This window comes from Primulina huaijiensis, chromosome 9, assembly GCF_012295235.1.
Source record: "Primulina huaijiensis isolate GDHJ02 chromosome 9, ASM1229523v2, whole genome shotgun sequence".
NCBI lineage: Eukaryota > Viridiplantae > Streptophyta > Magnoliopsida > Lamiales > Gesneriaceae > Primulina > Primulina huaijiensis.
Window position 1 is genome coordinate 289,034 of NC_133314.1, and position 25,015 is coordinate 314,048.

Sequence of the window (25,015 nt, forward strand, 5' to 3'; positions counted from 1 at the left end):
ATGGAAATATGATCGAGAACGAAGCTTTAAAAATGAAATATAGAAAATTTCAAGGGCTATAGAGGAAGTTTATTTACACTATTATAAAATATCCACGCATGACAAAGGATGCTGTTTTTCTAATAGTCATACTCGATATGCATAACCAAAAAAAATAAGAAACGAAATCGGGCCTCTATGTAGTAAGGAAGTGAATCTGCGTTGATGATAGATTATAGTTTCTTGACAGATAATGAACCTTTCTACTGTAAAGTCTCTCAAGTATTGTAAAATATTCAATCACCATAGGAACTACAAAATCACCTAAAAGGTATGTATTACGATCTATGCCTCACCCAAAAATCAAAATTTCTACTCATTTATTTATGACAGCACATGTAAGAACAACAAGAAGTTAGTGAAAGTGAAGTAAGAGCAGTCACTCCCGGTAAGTATTCATCAAGTTGCACCCTCTCAACAAAAACATTTGTTGATTGTTCTTGCCTGGGAATATATCTAGAGATTTAGCATTATATTTATTGGGAAGTAGAGCCTAATAGCATACAAATAGTAAAAGCATACCCTGTTAATAATGTACAACAAAATTAGTACTCCATCATATTATCTACTGAAATCTGCTAAAGATAATTTTAAACCATGTCTAGAAACTAGAGTGTTAGTTTCCATTGTAATAATCCGGAATACAACTGGAGCTCCTAGTGAGGCCACTTTTGTTCTGGGAGGCAGAACTCTTGTCCCTAGGGCTAAGAGATTTGGCCCTGTTCTTTAACATCTCTCTCATGGCTTCAGCTTGGCAAAGCACAGGGTATGCCCTGCCGAGACGGTTGAACCTTGCACAAGTGTAGACATGGGCACACAATGCCTCCTCTAGTTTCCCGCCATTCTTTTCCATCTCTTCTTTCACAGCCTCTGAGCAAAGCCCACAAACCATGAGCCCGGAGAACTTTTCACGCACCCTTTTCACGTACTCGGGAGTGCACTCCTCGCACATACCGCAGCCCTCGCATTTGGCATCCTCTACCTCTGATATGGGAGATAGGTCGTTCTTGCTTCTGTTTGAGTTTAAGGTTTCTTGGTTGATAAGTTCGAGTGAAATGTCTGATAAAGTTCGACCTAAGGTTTCCATCGAGAAGCTGGAGGATTTTTTAGTAACGGCATTGTTTTTTGTGAAGTTTTCACCAGATTCGATATCCCTATGAGGGGCCATTATGGGATTGCTTGAATGTGGAGACGGTACTCTACCCCCAGCTTTTAATTTATAGGGATTTGATACTTTACTCAAGAGAAGTTTGCATGAGTACGTGAAGTTCGGACCCTAGGATTGCATTCGTCATGTGTGATAGTGAAACCAACGAGAAAAGTTTTAGGAAATTACTTTGTTTAGTCATATATTATCAAAGATATCTCCCCATCATAAAATACTAAAAAAAATAACTAACTTAATAAAATTCTCTCTTCAATTAAATTGAACCTCGCACAAACTTCCACATGCATACTGCATTTTTCTGTTATTTCGGTCAGAATAAATGTATCTTCGTGTTTTTTCAGATAAAATGCATCTTTGTCACAATATTTTTTTTTTATGAATCTATATTTACATATACCATGTCCGAAAATTTTATGCATATCATTTGTTGATGCTCATATACATGTAGACAAGTTGATGGGTTCTTTGAATTATGGGTTCTCATTGTTCACGGGTCAGCGTATTGCATCCATGAACACAGGCAAAAGTACATGACATGACATCAAATTCTTGTTTTGGCTTTTTCTTTATGTTTTTCACTTTCCATGTGTAAACAAATACAAGCACCATAAAGGACAACAAAGCCAACACGAGAAAGCAATCAGATCCCAACAAGATATTAGAAAAGGATAGATTACATGTATATAAATAAACATAAAAATAAAGTTTCCTAAGCGATTCACATGAGTCTTGGACTTGAGCTAAAAGAGACTAGTGCGTGGCTTTTAAGTTCATTTCTCAGTGATGACGAATCGATACATTGCATATATAGATAGCAAGTTTTTGTCTGAGCGAGAGCCTGAGATGTGCTTGAATCAACTGCCGGAGTCGGAGGGTTATTTTAAAAGCTAGAATCACCGTATGTTTTTGTGCGGAGAAACTTGTAATTATATCAATAAGGTCATCTCCGATCGAATTCCTTCTCTTTTCAACCTTCATCCTCCTAAATAGAAATAAGTGATCGTTATTTTAAAAAATCTTCTTCAATCCATATACTCTATATATATAATTACATAATTTATTATTTACCTGAAGATAATTCGATAATTATTTGCAATAAATTTTATAATGTCTTAAATAATCATGTAATTTATTATTAAACAGAACATAATTAAATGTGTATTCGACTCAATTTTGTTAAAAAATAGTGGATTTATTTTGTCATCAAATTGTAAACAATCTATTACATTAATCATACATACATAAAAAATTAAAGCAAGATAATCTCATAAACGACACACACGATTAATTTGTTGGTGGTATGTCATTTAATAATTGTCTATTTTCTATGTCCAAAGATCTTGTATTTTTAGTTAGCATCAAGTTTTAAGTCGATAATAAGTGTTAATAATAAATTATGTAATGTTTTTTCATGACCTTGTTCATTTTTTTACCATTGTTGTTTCTTACAAATAGTAAAATTACAAAAAATTTAATGGTAAAAATACCCGGAATAAATTAAAAAAGAACAAAAAAAATTAGCAATAAAATTTATTAAAGGGAATGAAAATAAAAAAAAAATTGAAATTGATCAAAACATAAATTAAAAATTAAAATGACCATTATGCAATTTTGGAGGATGACATTTTCTTAATCCAAAACAATACTCCAGCTACAATGATCCTTCAAGTAGGAGTCTCCAAAATGAAGAATGGATTTGAAGATGGGTTGGAGGAAAATCCATCCTCCAAATCAAAATTGAACAAATACAATATCAAAAGCCAAAAACAAAAGAATCTGAAACATCTCTGTTGTGAAGATATATATTTCCACAAATGATAGTAAAAGTTGATGTAGCTCACAACAAAGATGGCAGAAAAATTAATGCAATAAACAAACTTTGGTTCCTCTCAAAGAAGGTGGGAGAAACCAAATTCATGCTAAAATCGAGTGTCTTAGAATCCATACCATAATTGATAGATTAGAAGTTATGATATTACCCATGCCATTGGAACGTGACACATCCATACAGCATATAAAAAAACAAGTCTTTCACAAGAAAAAACTGTCTAACACAGTTGACTAGGTGAGTATACATTGTATAATAAATAGCAATTCCACTTTGACGGTAAAACACTTCGCGAAATTATTGCAAGTCCAAAAAATTTTAATAGGGTGTTGCCTCTGACAATTAGAAACACCAATAGCAGAAATTCATCCATTCGGCTACCAAGTGTTCAATCAGCTACCTAATTAGTAGAGAGTCCGTAGTCAATTCCACCTCTTCACGTTCCATTCCACCCTTTTGCCTTTTTTAGATGGTCATCATGAGCTCAAGGTTCATGGGCTTAGAAAGTTGAAGCTCAATGATACTCTTTAAATAATAGTAATAGGATTGGAGAGTCCAAACCCACTAAGATATTTTAATAGAATGCTAGTAGGCTTGGAGAAATTCGACTCACTCCATTACCACCTATAGGATCGGCCGAACACAATTCTCAAACCTAGAATTTTTATGCCACTCACGACGAATATCCTTTTAGTTTCTAGTATGATCCAAAAGGAGAAACTAGGTGATCAATTGTGGGCATAATTGTCTCTGGAGTGGTTAAAATTTGGACATACCACTGGAAGGAGTCACCAATATAACTTAATTGGCAATTCACTCCTCCGACATATCATCCAATTTAACACAACACACTAATCTAGTTCTTCATGTGTTTGAGCATGCTATGGCGACCATTATTGTCCTCAATCGCATAAATGGGTAAGAATCTCCATCCAACCGAAACAATAATCGTGTCTCTAGTCTTCAACACTTTTTTATGCCATCTATGACGCTTTATATGTGCCTTCAGAAAAGGAAAAAAGCAAAAAACTTAATGGAATTATCACTCGAAGAAAATAACAGATAACCTGAAGGGCATCAGCGTCAAATATTGGAAAAGTAATGTGTTCAGCATAGCTCTGAACCTACATACATCCAACATTTTCCTCTTCGAGAGCAAGTCCGCCAACAAGGACATGATGATAATGATCAAAATTTTCAACCATCTCACAGGGAACACCATGAACTTCTACTCTAAGATAAGTCCCAGTTCTGTAAGTCTGTAACCTTCTATCTCAATGCGAGTTATATCATCGAGTTCGTTAAGTTCATCTATGTTAATTTGCTTTCGAAGTTCAATCTCCTCCTTCAACTGTATAAACAAGGAGAATCAAAATTCAATTCAATTCATTCTTACTACTAAAATACTACTTTAATCTCGTTCCTTTTTTCATACCATTAACATAATTTTCCTTGTTGCTGCTACTGTTGAATTGATACATTTCTCTTGTTTTCTATTCATCAAATCGGGTTAATTGTTTGTGGCCGTATCAAATAACGCACACACGCACACGCACACGCACACAAACATAAGCACATGCAAAACTGTTGGAACATTTCATGTTCACAATCTTGATTTTGATGTTAACAAAACTTGTCATTTTGTTTCTAATGAACTTACCTAAGTGCGCAGAAATTTACCGAGCGTAAAATGAAGCTATCGAGCCGCAAACTGAAAGTGTCAACTGATTGCCCAAACTGAACCAGTTCCACCGATTGTCGAACTGATAGGTAGTTCAGCAGAAGGCCTTCAGAAGCCCGGCTTGCTGATGAAGAACTCAATTGATTTCGATCGGGTATTTTTTAAAAAAATCGGGTTCGTCAGGTACCTGACATTATATGGTTGCGTTCGGGTATTTTACCAATACCCGATCGGGTATCAGGTACCCAACAAAATTTTATGGGTCTATTCATCTATTCAATTAAAAAATACATGTATTTTTATGTGGTTAATCATAACCCGATATAATGACAAATGACTAATCATAAAATGATATAATGACATGATTTTTTGTGAAATGTGAAAAATACATGTGTTTTTAATTTACTAGCCATAATAATGATATAATGACTAGCTATAACTCAATATAATGACATGATTTTTGTGTAATGGGAAAAATACATATATTTTTTCAAATTTTTTGTTTTTAATTTTTTAAAAAATGGCTTTTTTCCGGATACCTGAAAATACCGACAATTTCGGGTTCCCGACATGATTGGGACTTGTTGGTCAAGTACCGAACCCGAAAACCCGACCCGCGTCCATTCCTAAGAGAGCTAAAACGGCCACAGAGTATTTGAAGTTTGTGACAAAGGTCTTAAGTTCGAATCACACAAAATTCTTCCCTGCTTGAGTGTGTACCTCTGTTTACAAGGCTTGCGTGTTTGACAGGATACTGCATATATCAGTATTTGTCTAATGAAAATGATGGTTGCAGATTGATTACTCGTAAAAAAAACAAACAAAAAAATGCAACCAATCTGTTATAATATTCTTTTAATCTATAAAAAAAAAATCCTATTATTTATAGAATAATTTATAATACCTAAGATTGTAAGAGTAACTGGTATTTTTATGACCTATTACACAAAATTTCTTTAATTTTAATGCGATATCATATATAATGACTTGTCACTGATCATTCGTTTGAAAAAAAACTAAATAAAAAGTTGTCAAAATTAAAAATAAATAAAAACAATTCATAATGGCACAATCCAATAAATTTTAAAATTATATATATTTACCTTTTTTTAAAAAAAAATTGAAAGAAATATTCAGAGAATCGAAACCCTAGTTAGAAAATTAGGGATGGTACTCTACTTCAAGGCCCGACCAGAGTCCGGAGATTACACCATTTTTATGGGCCTCGACAAGTACGAGAACGAGGAGCTCATCAAATATGGTTTCATCGAAGATATCTGGTACTCGTTTTCTTTTTTTGACCTTTTTCCAATTGTGTAGATATTGAATTTTTGTTTATTTTACTTGGTTTTGCTGGTCTTGATGATCCGAGATTCCAATGCTTACATTGGATGGGAAGATAAATATTATTGGCTTCTATTTTATTTATTCTGTTTTGCCGTTGCTTAATTTTTAGAAGCCTTTGGTGTCCCACTGATTGGTTTGTAGAAACAGCAATATAGGACGAGGCATTGGAATCAAATTTCAAGGCATTTTTTAGTGGTTTTGATCAAGATCACTGCATTCAAATGGGTGTGAAATGATGAAAAGTTAATCAAGATTGTGTTTTGGATATGCCTTTTGAGACTATGCCAAGTGTTACTGCTTTCTTGACGTGAATTCTTTCCGGTAGGTTCCATGTGGATAAAATGTCTTCGGCCCATGTTTATTTGAGATTGCACAAGGGTCAAACCTTTGACAACATACCCGAAGGTGTATTGGAAGATTGTGTCCAACTGGTCAAGGCAAATTCTATCCAAGGCAAGTTCTCATGTATATTTGGCATTGGCTTGTTTCCTTTTTATTTTGTTGAGTGTGGGGATGCTTAGCTGATTGGATCGCATGCTTAAGATCATTATTTGTCATTTGATATGTTAAAAACCAGCTGAAACGCTTGGCTGAGATTGTTTTATACTTTCACTTGGCTGCTGTCAACTAGAAATTTGATTATTTATTTGTTTGCGGACCCTTTTTTCTTTGTTTTCTTGCAGGAAACAAAGTAAACAATATCGATGTTGTTTACACTCCCTGGCAAAATCTTAAAAAGACTCCTTCCATGGAGGTCGGGCAAGTTGGTTTCCATAATACAAAAATGGTGAGTTTTATTCTTAATTGTTCTCTCTCTTAATCACTAGCAATAGATTCTATCATATGTGGTTCTTATAGTGAATTTGCTGACTTTTTTTTGCATAGGTTCGAACCGTGAGAGTGGAGAAGCGAATAAATGAGATCGTGAACAGGTTAAACAGGACGAAGGTGGAAAGAACGCCTGATTTAAAAGGTGCTTGTATCTCCTTGTCATACATCCCTCTGATTGAGAGCAACGCATTCTCTTTTTGTTTTCCTCCTTTTAATAGTAATATTATTTTTTGTTTCTTTGCATGTTAGCCCTGTCTTTTCAGTTAGGCACAACTTACTTATTAGGCTTTTATGTTTATATTTTTTAGCTGAACGAGAGGTGGTTAATGCTGCTGAGAGGTCAGAGAGGAAACAACAGCTTAGAGACAAAGTAAGTTATTTCTATTTATGTATCTATGCTAGCAATTAACCTAGAGCCTTTTAGAGTAACAACTTATTATTTATTTGATGTGGCACTTTTGTTTGAGAATACTCCTGCTTATCTTTTGTTGGGGTATTAATTTCTCTATTTGTCCAACTTTTTAATTTCTTTAATTTTTTTTAAGGAGATTTTCTTTAGTTTTTAATATACCACTCCTCTGATTCGGTTCCTATAAAAAAAAACCACTCCTCTGATAATCGCGCTATTGCTAGTATATATCTACGTTCTCGAAATTTAATTAATTGCTTTTTTATTTTTCTGAGTGGTTTCATCCTGAATGCTTAAGTGAATACTTGCTTGCTGGGTTTTTCCTGTGAAAGTTAGATGTTATAAAACTCTGTTCTTTGGTCTGTGGTGTTTAGTTTCCTTTGAAAGTAGCTATGGCTTGTGCTATCCAGGATATACTATCCATCTGTTATATGCAAGTTCTTGTTCAGGTGCCGATAATTGTTTTATGTTTGTTGTATATCTTCTTTGATAGCAGTCTGTTTCGAGTTTATCAGCTTTGTTCTCAGGAAGTTCTGCTAAAATTCTCGGTTTTATTGGCGTTTTGGTTTTCAGTAATTGATGCTGATTGTTGGTTTAGTTGATGACATTGTATGGGTTTCAGTGGTAGTTATATCATGCATTATTTTAAAGAATTTAAAAGAAATTCAATCTCTACACTGTCACAAGGAGATGTTTTTGCAGAAACGACGAGAGGATTTGGAAAAGCTTGAAAAAGAAAGACAAGCAGAACTAAGGAGCTACAAAAATTTGATGGTGGCCGAAAAGATGACATCTAACAAGGACATAGCATCAACCAGCAAGTCCCTCCAAGAACTTGAAGAAGACTTCATGTGAATGAGGAAAGCTTCCATATTCTTTGAAAAATCGTGACGTTGTGGATTCGAGAAATATATTAGAGGATAGCTCTTCTGTTGTACTGAAATCAGATGATGACCGAAAAAACGTTTTGGATCAGATTTTGCATAAAATAAGTCAATACTGAGAAACATTGTCAATACCATATACACTGCTTTTAACAAACTCTGAGTTTTTTTTTAATTGTTTACGGCAGTTATTCCTGAGCTAAATCGTTTCATATTTGAAAAGTAGATTAAAATCAGAGAAGCGAAGCCGTCTAGCCGCCAATGGGATCCCAAGATAACGAAAAGGTAGAATTCCAACACCAAATCCAGTCATGTCATTGATCTGTCGCCTCACATAATCATCCATACTAGCCATGTATATGCTAGATTTTATTAGGTTTATTCTCAGTCCTGCCATGTACCCAAATTCAATCAAGCAATTCATAATTATGAAACACTGCACACATCACCTCGAGATAGGAGAAGAAGGTCATCTGCATAAACAAGATGAGTAATACGAAGATTCCCACACTTTGGGTGGAAACCAAAGGTAGGAGATTTGGACATGCATCTAAGCGATCGCGAGAGTACCTCAAGACACAATGTAAATAGAAAATGAGAGAGTGGATCACCTCTAGACCACGTTTCCCTTGGAAGTGGTCGTGGGACGTCCCATTAAGAACAATAGAATACGACGTAGATGTCACACATTCCATAATCCACTGAATAAAAATTGTCGGGAAGTTCTTATTAGGTCACGTGGTTGGCTTTTTTATGTCTGCTTAAGTGAACAGTACGTGGGCATGTTCATAAATTTGGGTTGAGGCGTAATAATGTGACAGAGAATTCAATATTGGATTTGCATGTGAAAGTATGATGAAATGAGGCATGCCCATATCATATGTTGTTTGATGAAATGAGTGAAACAAATGTTATTTCTTGGAGTAGTCTTGTTTTTGCGTACATGAAGTTGGGTCAGGTGAGAAAAGCAAGAGTGTTATTTGAAGACATGCCAAATAAGAAATTGTTTCTTGGACCCTGAATGATATCAGGGTACAAGGAAATCCGTGGTTATAATAACGCACTCGATGTTTTCAGAAGAATGAAGGAAGAGGGTGTGCAGCCTGATTGGATCAGTTTGGTTGCTGTTTTGCCAGCTTGCGCTCAATTGGGAGCTCTAGAACTTGGGAAATGGATTCATTTTTATGCCAAGAAAAAAGGATTCTTGAAAAAGACGCGTGTCTAATGTGGCAGTATGTGTTGGATAAATGAAAAAGAGAAGAAGAGGAAGAGTGAGGAGTTGTAAAGGGAAGTGGGATGTCTCAAATGTGGTTTGTCCCACATTGAGTTAATAACCAAATAAAGTCTCCCTAATAAGCTCCAAGGTGAGACAAGGGTTTGGGCCCCAAGGGGTACCAGAAGTTTTTAGACGGGGGAAGACGCTAATAGGTTGTGTCTCGATGAACTAAACACACCCGCCCGCCCGTCAGGCCGGCTCGGTGCGGTTCGGTGCGGTGCAGTGTGGTCTTTCGACCGTATTATTCTTTTTAGACAAAATTTATTTGAAAATAATTTTGTTGACAGCACCTACAACACGAAACCGAAACAGGAACCGGCGTGCATTCACAACAGAAGATGCTGCGCATATGCGCGTGACTTGTTATTTTCTTCGCAGATGGGCAGAACAAGTCGCGCATATGCGCGGATAAGGACGCGCATATGCGCGAACCTCTCTGGAAATATGCATTGCGGCCAAGAACAAGGCGCGCATATGCGCGAGCCTTTCTGGAATTCTGCGCAGCGCTGGTTTTGGAAAACATGCGTGTCCCTTGGCTATCTTGGCACTGTTCATGGCTGCTTTTGCACCAAACATTGTGTTTCTTGACTAGAAATGTGTCCCTTCTACGCATCCGGTCTGGAGAAACGTGTCTCCTCAACGCAACCGATGATCAATTATAAATAATTCCCATCACTCATTTTCGAAAATTGCTGGAGAATTCACCACACTTGTTCTTGCAATTTCTGCTCATAATCATACCATATTGTTGCATCTTTTCGTTTCGCACTTGAAAGCTTCTGCATATATTTTGTTCGTTGCGCTCGAGACTTTGTAGTGCTGCAAAGTTTTGGCTTGAAGTCGTTGTATCTTGGGGACGATTGCTTGTGACGTATAGCACTTTGATACGGGCAATTTCGTCTTGCGGAAAAAAGTTTTTCCTTGCCTCGACTTAACATTGTTGCTGCTGTTTTTTCAGAAACGAGTATCATATAGATAACAATCGCAAGACGAAATTTTTCTGTTCTTTTCTCGTTTCTGAAAATGTCGAATCCTACTGCTCCTGTGCAAGTGCATACCGTTCCTGCTGCTCCCGCTCACGGCGAAAAGCCTGCAAAGTTTAATGGTGCCGACTTCAAACGTTGGCAGCAGAAAATGCTCTTCTACCTCACCACACTAAGCCTGTCTCGATTCCTCAAGGAGGATCCCCCTGTCATTGCTGCGGATGATGCTGACACCCAACGAAGATCTGCTCTCGATGCATGGAACCACAGTGACTTCCTCTGCCGCAACTACATACTCAATGGCCTCGATGATACATTATACAGTGTCTACTGTTCTGTTAAAACTGCCAAGGAACTATGGGACTCCTTGGAAAAGAAATACAAGACAGAAGACGCGGGCATAAAGAAGTTCGTTGTTGGCAAATTTCTGGATTTCAAAATGGTGGATGCCAAATCTATAATTACCCAGGTACAAGAAATTCAAATTATTATTCATGATTTGTTGGCAGAGGGAATGGACATCAATGAACCATTCCAAGTGGCGGCTATCATTGAAAAATTGTCTCCGATGTGGAAAGACTTCAAGAACTACCTTAAGCACAAGTGCAAGGAGTTGAAACTTGAAGATCTAATTGTGAGGCTTCGCATTGAGGAAGATAGCCGAACTTCGGAAGCCAGAACCCACAAAAGAGCAATGGAGGCCGAGGCCAAGGCAAATCTGACAGAATCTAGCACTAGTCACAAGAGAAAGCGCCCTACAAATGAGAAGAAACGGGGGCAGGCCAAGAAGTTCAAAGGAACTTGCTACAACTGTGGCAAACCGAATCATATGGCCAAGGACTGTCGTCTTCCAAGGAAAGACAACAAAAGTCAGAAACTGAAACAAGCCAATGTCATCCAAGAAAGGAATGTACCAATAGACCTATCACAACTTGATCTATCCGCCGTTGTGTTTGAAACCAATTTGGTGGATAATCCAAGGGAATGGTGGGTAGATACCGGGTCCACTAGCCACATATGTGCTGAAAAGGAGATGTTCTCATCCTACACTACTGTAAGTGATAGGAAATTGTTTATGGGAAACTCTACGACGTCTGAGGTCGTAGGAATTGGCAAAGTGGTGTTGAAGATGACTTCCGGCAAAGAGATAACATTGTTGAATGTGCTGCATGTGCCAGATATTCGAAAGAACTTAGTTTCTAGATCTTTGTTGAGTAAGGCGGGTTTTAAACTTGTGTTTGAGTCGGACAAAGTTTGTCCTAACTAAGAGTGGTGTGTTTGTAGGCAAAGGGTACCAAGATAATGGTCTCTTTAAAATGAATGTAATGAATGTTTACCGCCATGAGGCGAAGAATAAAGTTAATGATTCTGTTTACTTGTTTGAAAGTTCTAATTTATGGCATGAAAGATTAGGACATGTTAACTTCAACACCTTACAAAGACTTGCAAATTTAAATGTAATACCTGCATTTAAAAGAAATCCACAAGAAAAGTGTAAGATTTGTGTTGAAGCAAAGATGGCAAAAGCTCCATTCCATTCTGTGACAAGAAGTACTAATCCACTTGATTTAATTCACACCGACGTATGTGACTTAAAATTTGTGCAAACTCAAGGTGGGAAAAAGTACTTCAGAACATTCATTGATGATTGCACAAGATTCTGTTACGTCTATCTATTGAAAAGTAAAGATGAAGCTATAGAAGCTTTCAAAAATTATAAGAATGAGGTTGAGAATCAATTGAGTACAAAAATCAAAATGATTCGAAGTGGTAGAGGTGGAGAGTATGTTGCTCCATTTGAAGAATTTTGCGCTAACTGTGGCATAATTCATCAAACTACAACACCATACTCACCTCAATCAAATGGAGTTGCAGAACGTAAAAATCGTACTCTTAAGGAGATGATGAACGCGTTGTTAATAAATTCTGGCTTACCTCAAAACTTGTGGGGGAAGCAATATTATCTGCAAACCACATTCTTAATAAAATACCACACAAAGGGAAAAATGAAACTCCATATGAATTATGGAAGGGTCGCAAACTATCTTACAAATACCTAAAGGTGTGGGGGTGTTTGGCTAAAGTAGAGATACCCAAGCCAAAACAAGTTAAAATTGGACCCAAAACTGTTGACTGTATTTTTATTGGATATGCCTATAATAGTAGTGCATATAGGTTTTTGGTGCATAAGTCAACAATTCCTGACATAAGTGAAGGAACAATTATGGAATCAAGGAATGCAATATTCTTTGAATCCAACTTTCCTAGTAAGGAAAGAAATGAAGGTTCTAATAAACGGTCTTATGAATCTACAATTGATTCTAAAAAAATCAATGAAGAACCAAGACGTGGAAAGAGAGTAAGAATTGAAAAGTCTTTTGGTCCTGAATTTATGACTTACATGTTAGATGGTGAACCAAGAACTATTCAAGAAGCTCTATCCAATCCAGAAGCTCCTTTCTGGAAAGAAGCAATAAATGATGAAATAGATTCCATCATGCACAATCATACGTGGGAGTTGACTGACCTCCTTCCGGGTTGTAAGCCTTTAGGATGCAAGTGGATCCTTAAAAGAAAATACAAAGAAGATGGATCTATAGATAAATATAAAGCCCGGTTGGTGGCTAAGGGGTTCAAAAAAAAAGAAGGATATGACTTTTTTGACACATACTCTCCAGTTACAAGGATTACATTCATTCGTGTTCTCATAGCTATTGTTGCGTTGCATAACCTTGAGATTCACCAAATGGATGTGATGACAGCTTTCTTGAATGGAGAACTGGAAGAGGAAATATACATGGAACAACCCTAGGGGTTTGTCGTTCCCGGACAAGAAAAGAAGGTGTGTAAACTTGTCAAGTCACTATATGGACTTAAACAAGCACCTAAACAATGGCATGAAAAATTTGACACCACAATGTAGTCAAATGGTTTCAAAATCAACGAATGTGATATATGCGTTTATATTAAAGGTAATGCAAAAGCTTATGTTATTGTGTGCCTCTATGTAGACGACATGTTGATTATGGGAAGTAATCATGAGTTGATTATAAATACCAAGAATATGCTGAAAAAGTCATTTGATATGAAAGACTTGGGGCTATGTGATATTATATTAGGGATTAAAATCTCTAGAATACCTGATGGAATTGTTTTATCACAAACCCACTATATTGAAAAGGTACTTGAAAGATTTAGTACCTTGAACAGTCGTCCTGCTAGAACACCTATAGATTTAGGTGTTCATTTAGCAAAGAATCGAGGAGATCCAATCTCACAAATTGAATATGCAAGGATAATTGGTAGTCTAATGTTCTTGACTAACTGTACTCGTCCGGATCTTGCATATTCAGTAAACAAGTTAAGTAGGTTCACAAGTAATCCAAGTAAGGAACATTGGAAAGCCTTAACAAGAGTGCTTGGATATTTAAAATATACCTTGAACTATGGTTTGATATATACTAAATATCATGCAGTTTTAGAAGGATAATGTGATGCCAATTGGATATCTGACACAAAAGACTCCAAGTCCACTAGCGGATATGTATTCACAAGAGGTGGAGGAGCAGTGTCATGGAAATCATCCAAACAAACATGTATCGCTCGATCAACTATGGAATCTGAGTGCAGAGCATTAGAGAAAGCTGGGGAAGAAGCCGAGTGGCTAAGAAACTTCCTAGAAGATATTCCCTGCTGGAACAAGCCAGTGCCTTCCATTAACATTCATTGTGATAGTCAATCGGCAATAGGAAGAGCACAAAACAGTATGTACAATGGTAAGTCTCGACACATTCGACGGAGACATAATACCATAAGACAATTGATCTCAAATGGGGTTATTTATGTTGAATATATAAAATCAAAAGAAAACCTAGCGGATCCGTTTACTAAAGGAATAAATAGAGATCAAATGTACAAACTGTTAAGAGGAATGGGCTTAAAACCCACAAAATAAAATATTTATAGCGGTAACCCGACCTTGTGAAGTGGAGATCCCATGACCTTGGTTCAATGGGACAACTAAGTTATAAATATTAGTTTGAGTACTTGGAATAAATAAAAGGTTCATTCCTACAAAATCCAAGTAGAAAAGACCTGCAACATGTGGTGAGGTTAAGTTTCTTTTAATGATTCCTATACCTAAGAGGTAGAGTATGGCAGGATACTCTAGATAGGAGATCACCTATATAAGTGAGAAGTAATGGCCGCTTCAATGGAAAACACTTATGAATCTAAGATATGGTCCAGGGCCGAAATGGACACAACATGAGAACAATAATATGTTAGAATTATTATTGTGTAAATACTATTGACTTGGTTTACATAAACGGTTGACTAGTTCAAGACATCATGTCACTACTCAACTAGTAAATCCTATGGTATATTACTAAGGAAGGTTCAAAGTCAAAAACTACCTATCCTAATGCAATAATAATTCACTAGAGCTTTCAAGTAAATAAGCATACATGCATTAATTTCATTTATGTGGGGGATTGTTGGATAAATGAAAAAGAGAAGAAGAGGAAGAGTGAGGAGTTGTAAAGGGAAGTGGGATGTCTCAAATGTGGCTTGTCCCACATTGAGTTAATAACCAAATAAAGTCTCCCTAATAAGCTCCAAGTTGAGACAAGGGTTTGGGCCCCAAGGGGTACCAGAAGTTTTTAGACGGGGGAAGACGCTAATAGGTTGTGTCTCGGTGAACTAAACACACACGCGCGCGCCCGCCCGGCCGGCTCGGCTCGGTGCGGTGTGGTCTTTTGACCGTATTATTCTTTTTAGACAAAATTTATTTGAAAATAATTTTGTTGACAGCACCTACAACACGAAACAGGAACCGGCGTGCATTCACAACAGAAGATGCTGCGCATATGCGCGCCAGAATCCGCGCACATGCGCGTGACTTGTTATTTTCTTCGCAGATGGGCAGAACAAGTCGCGCATATGCGCGGATAAGGACGCGCATATGCGCGAACCTCTCTGGAAATATGCATTGCGGCCAAGAACAAGGCGCGCATATGGACGCGCATATGCGCGAGCCTTTCTGGAATTCTGCGCAGCGCTGGTTTTGGAAAACATGCGTGTCCCTTGGCTATCTTGGCACCTGTTCATGGCTGCTTTTGCACCAAACATTGTGTTTCTTGACTAGAAATGTGTCCCTTCTACGCATCCGGTCTGGAGAAACGTGTCTCCTCAACGCAACCGATGATCAATTATAAATAATTCCCATCACTCATTTTCGAAAATTGCTGGAGAATTCACCACACTTGTTCTTGCAATTTCTGCTCATAATCATACCATATTGTTGCATCTTTTCGTTTCGCACTTGAAAGCTTCTGCATATATTTTGTTCGTTGCGCTCGAGACTTTATAGTGCTGCAAAGTTTTGGCTTGAAGTCGTTGTATCTTGGGGACGATTGCTTGTGACGTATATCACTTTGATACGGGCAATTTCGTCTTGCGGAAAAAGATTTTTCCTTGCCTCGACTTAACATTGTTGCTGCTGTTTTTTCAGAAACGAGTATCATATAGATAACAGTATGAACCAAGCTTGGCGGTTGTTTAGCGAGATGCAGAAAAGGGATGTTATTTCTTGGACCAGTATGATCATGGGGCTAGCTCGTCATGGGAAAGCTCGTGAGTCGTGAAGCAATTTAATTGTTCCGAGAGATGCAGGGAGAAAAGGTCGAACCAAACGAGATCACATTCGTCGATATTTTGTCAGCTTGTAGGCATGCTGGTTTGGTCGATGAGGGGTTTAAATACTTCGACTCAATGAGGAACAACAATCGTATAGAGCCTGGAATTGAGCATTACGGCTGTTTGGTTGATCTTCTTGGACGAACAGGGAACTTTGTTCGAGCTCTAAAATTTGTATTTAGCATGAGAATGAAGCGAGATTCAGCAATATGGGGTTCTTTGTTAAGTTCTTGCAGTACTCGTCGCAATCTTGAGATTGCAGTCATAGCCGTGGAGAATCTCCTAGAACTTGAACCACACGACACGGGAAACCTCGTCTTGCTCGCTAATATACATGCAGATCTTGGGAAGTGGGACAGGGTTTCAAGAATGAGAAAGTTCATTAGAAGTAAGAGGATAAAAAAGACGCCAGATTGCAGTCTAATTGAGATGAATAGCACCGTTCGAGAATTTGTATCAGGGGACGATTCAAAGCCATTCTTGACAGAGATCTATCAGATAGTACATTTGTTGGCTTTGCATCAGAACAGAGAGGAAGACTGGATCGAAACTATTACCACTATTAAACGTCACGATATATGTACCAACTTAGAACTCTATACATACCTCTTGGATATGATTGATGCATTGAATGAATATGCACTTTAGAAGGATTTTGAGTAGATTGCTTTCTAGAGTTGGCCAAATATCTATATAACGACTTTACATTATTCAATTAATAGGCAAATGCAACAAGAATGAATTAAATTTTAAAAATAAAATTGAATTAAATTAAGATGTAGCCAGAAAAACAAATACATCTTTACCGGAAAATATCATAAAGACGAATATCAATCTAGACACAAATTTTAGAACTCTTTTATCAGTCCAAATAAAATAACGAGCCCAGTCATCGCATCAAGGAAATGCCACAGATGAGCACCACAACATAGATGCTGAAGTCCATGAGCAGTGCTCCAAAAATATTCTGCAACAATAACCATGACTCGAGAGCTCTCCCCAGTTGATCAGCCAACCCGTTTTCACTAGAGGAAGCAACTCTGTTCATCTGGCCCGCTGCATTGGCTCCAGGCTTTCCAGACAAAAGCCGTGCAAGCACAACTGATATGTTTGTTAACAAAAGCAGATAAAGGGGTCTGAAAAATATGGTGCCCCAAATTACACCCCAGCTCAGTATGGGAAATCCTATATGTGAGAGGATCACTAAGAGTGCAGCTGCTACAGCACAACGAGCTCGAACGTTCTCTGAAGCTGATATAGCAGAAATTATTTCACCAGATGTGAATGAGTTATGATCGAGTTGACGGGACTCTGCAGGATTTTGAACAGATGACGGGGCTTGAAAAACTGGTTCCTCCTGACCGAGTAAAGTCGTGGAAGTAGAGGCAACACCTTTTCCTTTGTCACCATTTTGCAGTGAAGGTTCCACTTCTGGAACACGGTTGTCATGCTGACAGAGTTCTCTAACAGAGTCGTGATTCAGAAGTGACGGCTGTGAAGAATCTGCAATATCAATGCAATGACCAACTCACGACACACCATCAAGAAAACAGAAAACCATGAAATAAGCAGTTGCGGTGATGATTTTTCTGTGTAAATTGCGTCAACCCCACATGATTGATAAAACCATGTATTCCAATCTTTCAATAATCAACCGTGATGGAAACTGCACAACTTTGCGTCTGCGGGCTACCTAAGAAGATAAATCTTTTCTTATCACGTTATTTTTTTAACAACGATTGGAAAACAAAGAAAGGAAGAAGATCGACATAAAATAAACGGTGCATAATTCATTAAGCACGAGAGTTTATCATGGAAACACCTTCTTTCAAACAAAACCAACCAAAAAAGTTAAAAAACACACAAAAACTAAACCTAGAAAAGAAACCTCCTAATCTTCAACTCACGTAACATCGATTTCTTTAACAAAACATAGTTCAGCTGAAATCAAATAGAGAATCAGAAAACAGAAGCGCGGGTGTTACCAGAGGTTGTTTGTGATAGATCGGGGTCAGGAGATAGGGATTGGATGCGACCGGTGATGAGAGCCAAGCGTTGAGATCCTCTGTCGGAGAGACGACGTCGCCGCGCTTCTCTGGTGTTCACCGTATCCATAGATTGACTAATTAATCAACCAAATAATATGTATGGTGGATTCATTACCGACACTGAAAGCTTGTGTCGTATGTTATGTACAACTAGGGGAGAAGGTCTTTAAAGAGTGAAGGAATTAGGAGAAAATATTTTATGATCATATCATGACCGATGGCTTTTTTTTTACAAGATCGAATCTCAAATTATAACTAATTTCGGAGTCAAGGTCAATTTTAAACGATCAAAATTATACATATTGCTTACGAGTTACGAGGTTATTTGATTTGTAACACTTGTTTTAGTTTAATTATTTCAAATAGGAATAAAATAATATATGATTCATGTCTAAATAATTATTTCAAATAGGAATAAAATAATATATCATTCTTGTATGTCTAAAAACCTGCAACACTCGCTACACAATTTTTGGAATATATTGAACAAATTTTTTTGGAATCAAAATTTCAAAGTCTTACACAGTGATAGTTTTGGGATCAGTCCCTAATTATGTCCAATACAAAAGAGTCAGGTTTCTCGTTATGGGGATAAAAAAAAAAGAAAAAAAGAATCTCCCATCGATTCCATGGCCAAAACAGTAAAACGCCTGCAATAAGTGCAAAAACATTTAAATACTGAAGAAAGAACCCAAGAGACATTCGTTGCAAGTAAGCTAGTCAATCAACCAAAATAAAAGAAAATGTAAAAAATGTAAGTTTTGCTACTACAGAGAACATAAAAGTAAAACAACTACTCTTTCCTTAAAAAAAACCACTATCATGACTCATTGAAATTCATCTCACTAATAAGCAGACATTTAATTAATTGTGATCCAAGGCAGAATAATAGATTATCTAAAGCAGGTCTAGAAACGTATCATGTACTCAGAGCGTTCAAGTTTTGGTCTAATGCTAGTGTCTCCCATGTTCTTTTGAAACTATTTCAGTATTAGTAGTTTCCAGACCAATCAAACAACTATGAATTAATAACTTTATACCCATTTCGTTTTCTGTCTATTATGTGTATCGTTGTATGTTCTCGCATCTAGTGACAAGTATATCGACCCTCATTTTATTAGCACGATTAGCACCCAAACCTTTTTTCTAATTCACACATCCATACCACACATTTTTTCTGAATATGTTGTCTTTCAAAGCCGACACACAGTTTTCACATGACAAACCCAGCCACATAATTGACAAAAAAATTATTTGATGAGAAAATGATATAAAAAAGGCGAACCTCATAGATTCAGCAGAGATCTCGACTACTAAGCATGCCAAGAACTGAAAAGGCAGTTTTGTGCAAAAGTTCTTTTTCCTGTTCTAAGGTATTCTTCCTCTGATAAACAGAATCTTTGGAGTTCTCTATCTCTTTCATTATTCCTGCAGAGTTCTGATCAATTTCCCTGGAAAATTCAAGGTAAAAGAGAGTGCATTTAGAAGATAATAAGGAATGAGTCAAATGACTATGCGTGTGATGTAGACATGGAGTCATGCTTGGTTTACAATGGTTAGTGAATCTCAAAAGTTTCAAGGTCGCTGTGTGAGAACCAGAGAGAAAAATGGATTGTGATGAAAATACTAGATAACATTAGAAAGTGAAAATAAAGATTTTGGCTTCTAAAATATGAATTTTGCTGCAGCAGAAAAGAAATCAAGCACACGTGAGGTAAACTTGGTCGTTGAGCTCACTTTATCATTGCAAGCATGTTGTCCATCATAGTTTGCACATTCTGAGAGAGATCTACCACAAACAAAAACTTTCTTGTCAGTTAACAAGATAATTTTAACGAGTTAGGAGTCATAACTGGTTTCATCATAGGCGTGATCTACTCTTTAAATATTTCATCATCTACCAAAAGAAAAGTACTGGAAAATCAATCATTGGTGGTTCTGTTGGTCTTCTCAAAATTCAAATCTGCCAATCTGGTGTTAGAGTTACACCTCTGGAACTGCCAAAAAATTCACATTCTTGTAATGTTAGAAGTAGAGAACGTATCTCTCACTTCTGACCAATGGCCTTCATTATGTGAAGATGTATGTTAAACATATTTATATCTCCTTTTGGTCTCATAATCAGTTCCAAAACCAATACCTGACCAGTGGGAGGACTTTGGAATTGATAAAACAAATATTCTGAAAAATGATTATGCTAATGGGGTGAAAATAAGCTGTCCTTACTTGAATTCTGTCGAACAAAATCATACGAATAATAATCAATTTTCCATAAATTATTTGAATTATAAAACATCAAAACCACATTGAGCTAAAATAAACAGAGAAATACAATATTTGATCATAAATCAAATAATCAAAATCTTATCAGAAAACAAACAATTGGATAAAAACTTCTTCATATGAACAATTACACATGCCGATAGAGCTGACGATTAACCAATATAATTCGAGAAAGTCAAGGTTCAAACAACAAATTCTCTGCAACATAAACAGAATTAGGAATCGTACATCAGGATAAACACGATTACAGTACCAGAAACAGCAAATAAACGAATCAGGCATTTATTACCATAAACGAGAGAAGACAACCGAGACTCGTCGTCCGAGCGTCGAACGAGCTCGCCGGCGGAGGGAGGTGGTGATGACGTCATCAACTGCGAGCTGAGATGGAGAAGAGCAAAAATAAAATGAGGCGCGCTGCTTGAATCGATATATTATAAACTTAAATCCTCTCAGAATTTCATTTTCCCCCTTACACTTCAAATCATTTTCTTTCTCCAATATACCTAATTTATCTAATACATTAATTAGAGAATTTAAATCATCTAATATTTAAAATAGTTATAGATATGTCTACATTTATATTTTTTCATTTAAATTAAATTATTTTTTATAATTAAATAATAAAATAAATGTTATGGAAAATGAATTTTTTTATTCAGTAACTTGTCTGAATTTGGTTTTTGTTTTACATAGTTTGATTTTAGTTCACTAAATTTTAATTTTCGACTATTTTGCTCAAATTTATAACCTGACAAACGACAAATTTTTATGCCACATTGGTTTTTTTCAAAACCACATAAGCAATCAGATCAAAATAGCCAAAAATTAAACTTAATGTATCAAAATCAAATTTGAAAATTTAGTAAATCAAAACAAAAAATTGACCGAGTTAGTATACTAAAATAGGCATTTTTTTCAAACAAAACAGAGAATGTTTATCTGTCTAAAAATAGCTATTTTCGTAATATTATATATTCTTGTAATAAACATCATATTGCTGCATATAAACTTTATTACCTTTTCCTTCAGCACTAACTTTTTAACCTGAACGTGGTTAAGAAATAGGGTTAAGTACATGGTCATGGATTATTAATATACCTACTTAAGTATGCATACACGCAATTTACACGGAGAGCTTTGAATGAATACAAATGTAAAATGCCATTAGTAAATATTATTGAGGGGAATATAATTTTTAGTTTTTTTTTAAAAAAAATTACATTTTACCTCCTCATACTTTGCCCATTTATATAATTAAGTGCATAACTTTATCCCACCACTTCCAATATAACCTAGTACGAAAGTTCATGCATCATCCCTCAAATAAATATCGGAAGAACAATTATTTTTTTTAAAAAAAACTATTTAATCAAATTAAATTAAATGAAAAAATAACTATTTTAAAATATTTTTATTGTACATAACATAAATACACATAAAAGCGTGCTCAACTTTCTAGTTATTGATGATAGATTACAATATATCATTATAGCACTATTTGATGAAATATGATACATCGATCAAGTTCTACAAAGTATAACACAAAAACTCTTATTAGAATATCTCACTTCTCAATTTTATAAGACAGATATTATATCAAACCTTACCCATGAAAAGATAATATTTTTTTGTTTCAAAGTATTATCTCCGATTCCATATATTGACCAGATCGACTCGTTTTATGGATATAGATCCGTGAGAGCTTCTCATAAAAAAAATACTTCAAGATTATAGTCATTCATATATATTGATTTATCACCTCCTATATTATAAATTATTCATAATGTCATCCTACGGACAAGACAATTCGATTCAGATCAAAGTTAAATTTAATTTAAAACGAGGATCAAAGTGATAAATTTAAAATATGGAGGGGTTTAGATGATATGGTGCCTAATTTGAGGGTGTGAGTGCAATTAACTCAATAAAAGCAAGCGAGAGCTATACTCGTTGTTCCCTGATTTCGATGCAAGCGAGAGAGTTGTACTGTACTACTGTACAAGGTTCCTTCTGCCCCCTAAAACCCATCACACACACACACACACACACACACCCACACACACCCACACACACAAACTGTGAGAGATAAAAGAGACCGTGTTGTTTATTTCTTTAATTTTCACTGCATTTTGGGTTCTTTATTGTTTCGCAAGAATCCCATCTCTCGCAAGTTTCCTCAGAGCAAAAAGGTCGGATTTTTTTTCCTTTCTTTTTTATGTGTATAGATCAAGAACACTTGGTGATATTCTGAGAACAGTTTCCGTATGAATGAATGATTTTTGTGGGTTTATATACTTTTATCGCATGGGTATTTGTTTATTGGGTTATTCATGGGATGAATCACGCATCGGGGAATCTGTTTTTGAACGTATACATGTAAACAATTTGGTTAATGTATGGCTCGACCAATATTATTTGATATTTGGAATTTTTCCTTTTTAAATCATTACAAGGATATTTTTAGATTTGGATTTGGGGATGACTGAGAGTTATTTTTGTGTATATTTGAATTCGTTCGTTTTTATCTTTTTCCTGAAGTTTTAGTGGAAAGTATTTGGGATTCTTTCTTTATTTAAATTTTTAATCGTTAGGTAATCATTTAAATTTTCTTGGATGGATTGTATTTGGATTAATTAAAACAACTTTGTTCTTATTTGGGCTATTGCTAAACTGAAATTTTCATGTTCTATTTAACTATTTGAATTTACTCTTCACATTTCAATCAAGAATTGTTTGCTTTTATTTTCCGTATAGGGACTGGTTTCTTGACTGCCTACAATTGAGTTTATTTACTCGTATCCGTTCTTGAATGTTTTTAGGTGTCTATTATGCAATGCAGTTGGTATTTTTCATCTTTCTTCTTTGTGTTTTTATCTTTTGTCAATGCTACATTTCATATTTTTCAGAAATTCATCATCTCCTTGGTGACATTTTTTATTTTGATTCAGGCCATAAGACTATATCGCACCAGAAAGATCGATAGAAAGGTCAACTGATGTCTGATTCAATTTCTGAATCTGATTCTCACACTGATAATCTGGACCAGCAGCATAAAAATGAGTCATACTCTAAAGTCCCCGGTTTATCTGTGGGGATTAATGCGAAGAATCCTGAATCCGATTCGGTTAGGAGTCCCACTTCAACGCTAGATTTTAGGATATTTTCGAGTACAGGAAATCCCATTAGGAGCCCGAGATCACAGAATGAAGAGGGGCAACGTAAGAGCTGGGATTGCAGCAAAGTAGGCCTAAGCATAATAGATTCTCTTGATGTAGAAACCACACAATCCGGGAAGATTCTCCGGACATCTGATAGTAAAAATATACTTTTTGGGTATCAAACGAATGTAAGAAGTTCAAAGTTTTCTAGTTCTTCGGAGACACCTAAATCATTGCCCAAGAATGTTGCTGTTTTTCCAAATAACAAGACTAAACAAGACAATATCCAAAAGGGTGATTCTACCATTCTTTTTGAAATCGAGGAAGCCCCAAAAGAGAGTTTTAGATCTTGCTCGTTAAACTGTGGGAAGCTTAACTTGTCTTTAACTGATTTTGGAAGCTCCAAATTTGGGTCTCATAATTTGGTTCCGGAGAATAAAGTGAACCCCGTGCCTTCCCAATTTAAATTTCTTGAAGGAAGTGTTAAGTCAGGCAATTCTTTGGAAGGAAGATTGAGTTCGATTCCTGCTTCCGTTCACTCTGGAACTAGTTTTTTCAGTTCAGTTCCACCTAGTGAAATCGAGCTTTCTGAGGACTACACCTGCATTAGAAATCACGGTCCCCAGTCAAAAGTAACTCACATCTTTTGTGATCGTATTTTGGAATGCCACGATGACAAATTAACCAGTTTTTTTGAGAGAAATGAAGATGGTGGCATGGTTAACTCTGGTGATCTTGCTTCGTATCCTTCCATGGATTTCTTGAAATTCTGTTACTCTTGCAAGAAGAGCTTGGATGGTGAAGATATTTTCATGTACAGGTTTGCCTCGATAATCATTGTCCTATACACAATTTTGGGCTTTGCATCTATGATCTTTCTTGCTCGAATTTGATGATTTATTTGATTGTTTGAGGTGTTATGCAGAGGTGAGAAAGCGTTTTGCAGTTTGAGTTGTCGTTCACGGGAGATTTTGGTGGATGAAGAGGTGGAGAAAACCAGAGGTTTTTAAATACCATAGTCATGATTGATGAAACCAAAGCATGAAAGGACACAAACTGATGATATTTGATTTTTACTGAGGGCCGTTTATGTATGTGTGTTGCGGCCTCGTATAATCAATCATACTACTAGCTTGTGATGAATGTGATATATTTCTCATGGTTATGGTCTGGAAAAAGCCGTTGTTTTCATAAAAACATTGTCATGCGGCCTGTTTTAACTCCTGGCGAGCTATGTCTTAAGCTTGTTTGGCCGAACTCTGAGTTACGCATTCAAGGCATTTATCATGTGAGAAATCTCAGTACACAGAATCTTTCCAAAAAATATGCATACAGGAGTTTTGTTCCTTCGAATTATAATAAATTGTTCTCGCTAAATAT

At 36.2% G+C, this 25,015-nt stretch overlaps 6 protein-coding genes across 9 annotated transcripts; 3 read left to right on the plus strand and 3 right to left on the minus strand.

The window, feature by feature from the left end:
* Positions 1-655: 655 nt before the first annotated feature.
* Positions 656-1,207, minus strand: LOC140984620 (uncharacterized). Its single transcript, XM_073452168.1, has one exon. It carries the CDS (start codon positions 1,205-1,207, stop codon positions 656-658), a length of 552 nt encoding a protein of 183 aa, XP_073308269.1.
* Positions 1,208-5,837: 4,630 nt separating this feature from the next.
* On the plus strand, positions 5,838-8,330 carry LOC140984378 (uncharacterized). Its single transcript, XM_073451757.1, has 6 exons — positions 5,838-5,996; positions 6,389-6,516; positions 6,747-6,850; positions 6,949-7,036; positions 7,203-7,264; positions 8,006-8,330. Exons 1-6 carry the CDS (start codon positions 5,884-5,886, stop codon positions 8,156-8,158), a joined length of 648 nt encoding a protein of 215 aa, XP_073307858.1. The 5' UTR covers positions 5,838-5,883; the 3' UTR covers positions 8,159-8,330.
* A 5,729-nt stretch (positions 8,331-14,059) lies between these two features.
* On the plus strand, positions 14,060-16,814 carry LOC140984621 (pentatricopeptide repeat-containing protein At2g20540-like). The gene is given in 3 exon segments (XM_073452169.1): positions 14,060-14,222; positions 15,976-16,079; positions 16,081-16,814. Coding segments are annotated over 3 exon segments (978 nt in total). The 3' UTR covers positions 16,792-16,814.
* Positions 16,815-16,885: 71 nt separating this feature from the next.
* LOC140984379 (uncharacterized) lies at positions 16,886-18,354 on the minus strand. Its single transcript, XM_073451758.1, has 2 exons — positions 18,129-18,354; positions 16,886-17,646 (listed from the first exon to the last, which is right to left on the minus strand). Exons 1-2 carry the CDS (start codon positions 18,256-18,258, stop codon positions 17,033-17,035), a joined length of 744 nt encoding a protein of 247 aa, XP_073307859.1. The 5' UTR covers positions 18,259-18,354; the 3' UTR covers positions 16,886-17,032.
* Positions 18,355-18,641: 287 nt separating this feature from the next.
* Positions 18,642-20,928, minus strand: LOC140985290 (uncharacterized). 2 transcript variants are annotated; one of them, XM_073453102.1, is made up of 5 exons: positions 20,764-20,928; positions 19,929-19,980; positions 19,477-19,642; positions 18,808-18,841; positions 18,642-18,776 (listed from the first exon to the last, which is right to left on the minus strand). In XM_073453102.1, exons 1-3 carry the CDS (start codon positions 20,843-20,845, stop codon positions 19,486-19,488), a joined length of 291 nt encoding a protein of 96 aa, XP_073309203.1. In that variant the 5' UTR covers positions 20,846-20,928; the 3' UTR covers positions 18,642-18,776; positions 18,808-18,841; positions 19,477-19,485. The 2 variants fall into 2 exon arrangements, with proteins under 2 accessions (XP_073309203.1, XP_073309202.1); XM_073453101.1 differs by having other exon boundaries at positions 18,642-18,841.
* A 1,466-nt stretch (positions 20,929-22,394) lies between these two features.
* LOC140984519 (FCS-Like Zinc finger 10-like) lies at positions 22,395-25,012 on the plus strand. Of its 3 annotated transcripts, XM_073452002.1 has the most exons (4): positions 22,496-22,666; positions 23,426-23,974; positions 24,113-24,455; positions 24,561-25,012. In XM_073452002.1, exons 2-4 carry the CDS (start codon positions 23,473-23,475, stop codon positions 24,643-24,645), a joined length of 930 nt encoding a protein of 309 aa, XP_073308103.1. In that variant the 5' UTR covers positions 22,496-22,666; positions 23,426-23,472; the 3' UTR covers positions 24,646-25,012. The 3 variants fall into 3 exon arrangements, with proteins under 3 accessions (XP_073308102.1, XP_073308103.1, XP_073308101.1); XM_073452001.1 differs by lacking the exon at positions 22,496-22,666 and adding an exon at positions 22,395-22,480 and having other exon boundaries at positions 23,426-24,455; XM_073452000.1 differs by having other exon boundaries at positions 22,498-22,666; positions 23,426-24,455.
* The last annotated feature ends 3 nt before the right edge of the window (positions 25,013-25,015 follow it).

Coding starts and splice junctions, on each gene's coding strand:
- LOC140984379 (XM_073451758.1), bottom strand. CDS start 18,258: ATGGATACGGTGAACACCAGAGAAGCGCGGCGACGTCGTCTCTCCGAC. Junction 17,647..18,128: donor TCTATCACAAACAACCTCTG/GTAACACCCGCG, acceptor TTGATATTGCAG/ATTCTTCACAGCCGTCACTT.
- LOC140984620 (XM_073452168.1), bottom strand. CDS start 1,207: ATGGCCCCTCATAGGGATATCGAATCTGGTGAAAACTTCACAAAAAAC.
- LOC140985290 (XM_073453102.1), bottom strand. CDS start 20,845: ATGACGTCATCACCACCTCCCTCCGCCGGCGAGCTCGTTCGACGCTCG. Junction 19,981..20,763: donor GTTGTCTTCTCTCGTTTATG/GTAATAAATGCC, acceptor TGTTTGTGGTAG/ATCTCTCTCAGAATGTGCAA. Junction 19,643..19,928: donor AACATGCTTGCAATGATAAA/GTGAGCTCAACG, acceptor TGAATTTTCCAG/GGAAATTGATCAGAACTCTG.
- LOC140984519 (XM_073452001.1), top strand. CDS start 23,473: ATGTCTGATTCAATTTCTGAATCTGATTCTCACACTGATAATCTGGAC. Junction 24,456..24,560: donor GAAGATATTTTCATGTACAG/GTTTGCCTCGAT, acceptor GGTGTTATGCAG/AGGTGAGAAAGCGTTTTGCA.
- LOC140984378 (XM_073451757.1), top strand. CDS start 5,884: ATGGTACTCTACTTCAAGGCCCGACCAGAGTCCGGAGATTACACCATT. Junction 6,517..6,746: donor CAAGGCAAATTCTATCCAAG/GCAAGTTCTCAT, acceptor GTTTTCTTGCAG/GAAACAAAGTAAACAATATC. Junction 7,265..8,005: donor AACAACAGCTTAGAGACAAA/GTAAGTTATTTC, acceptor ATGTTTTTGCAG/AAACGACGAGAGGATTTGGA.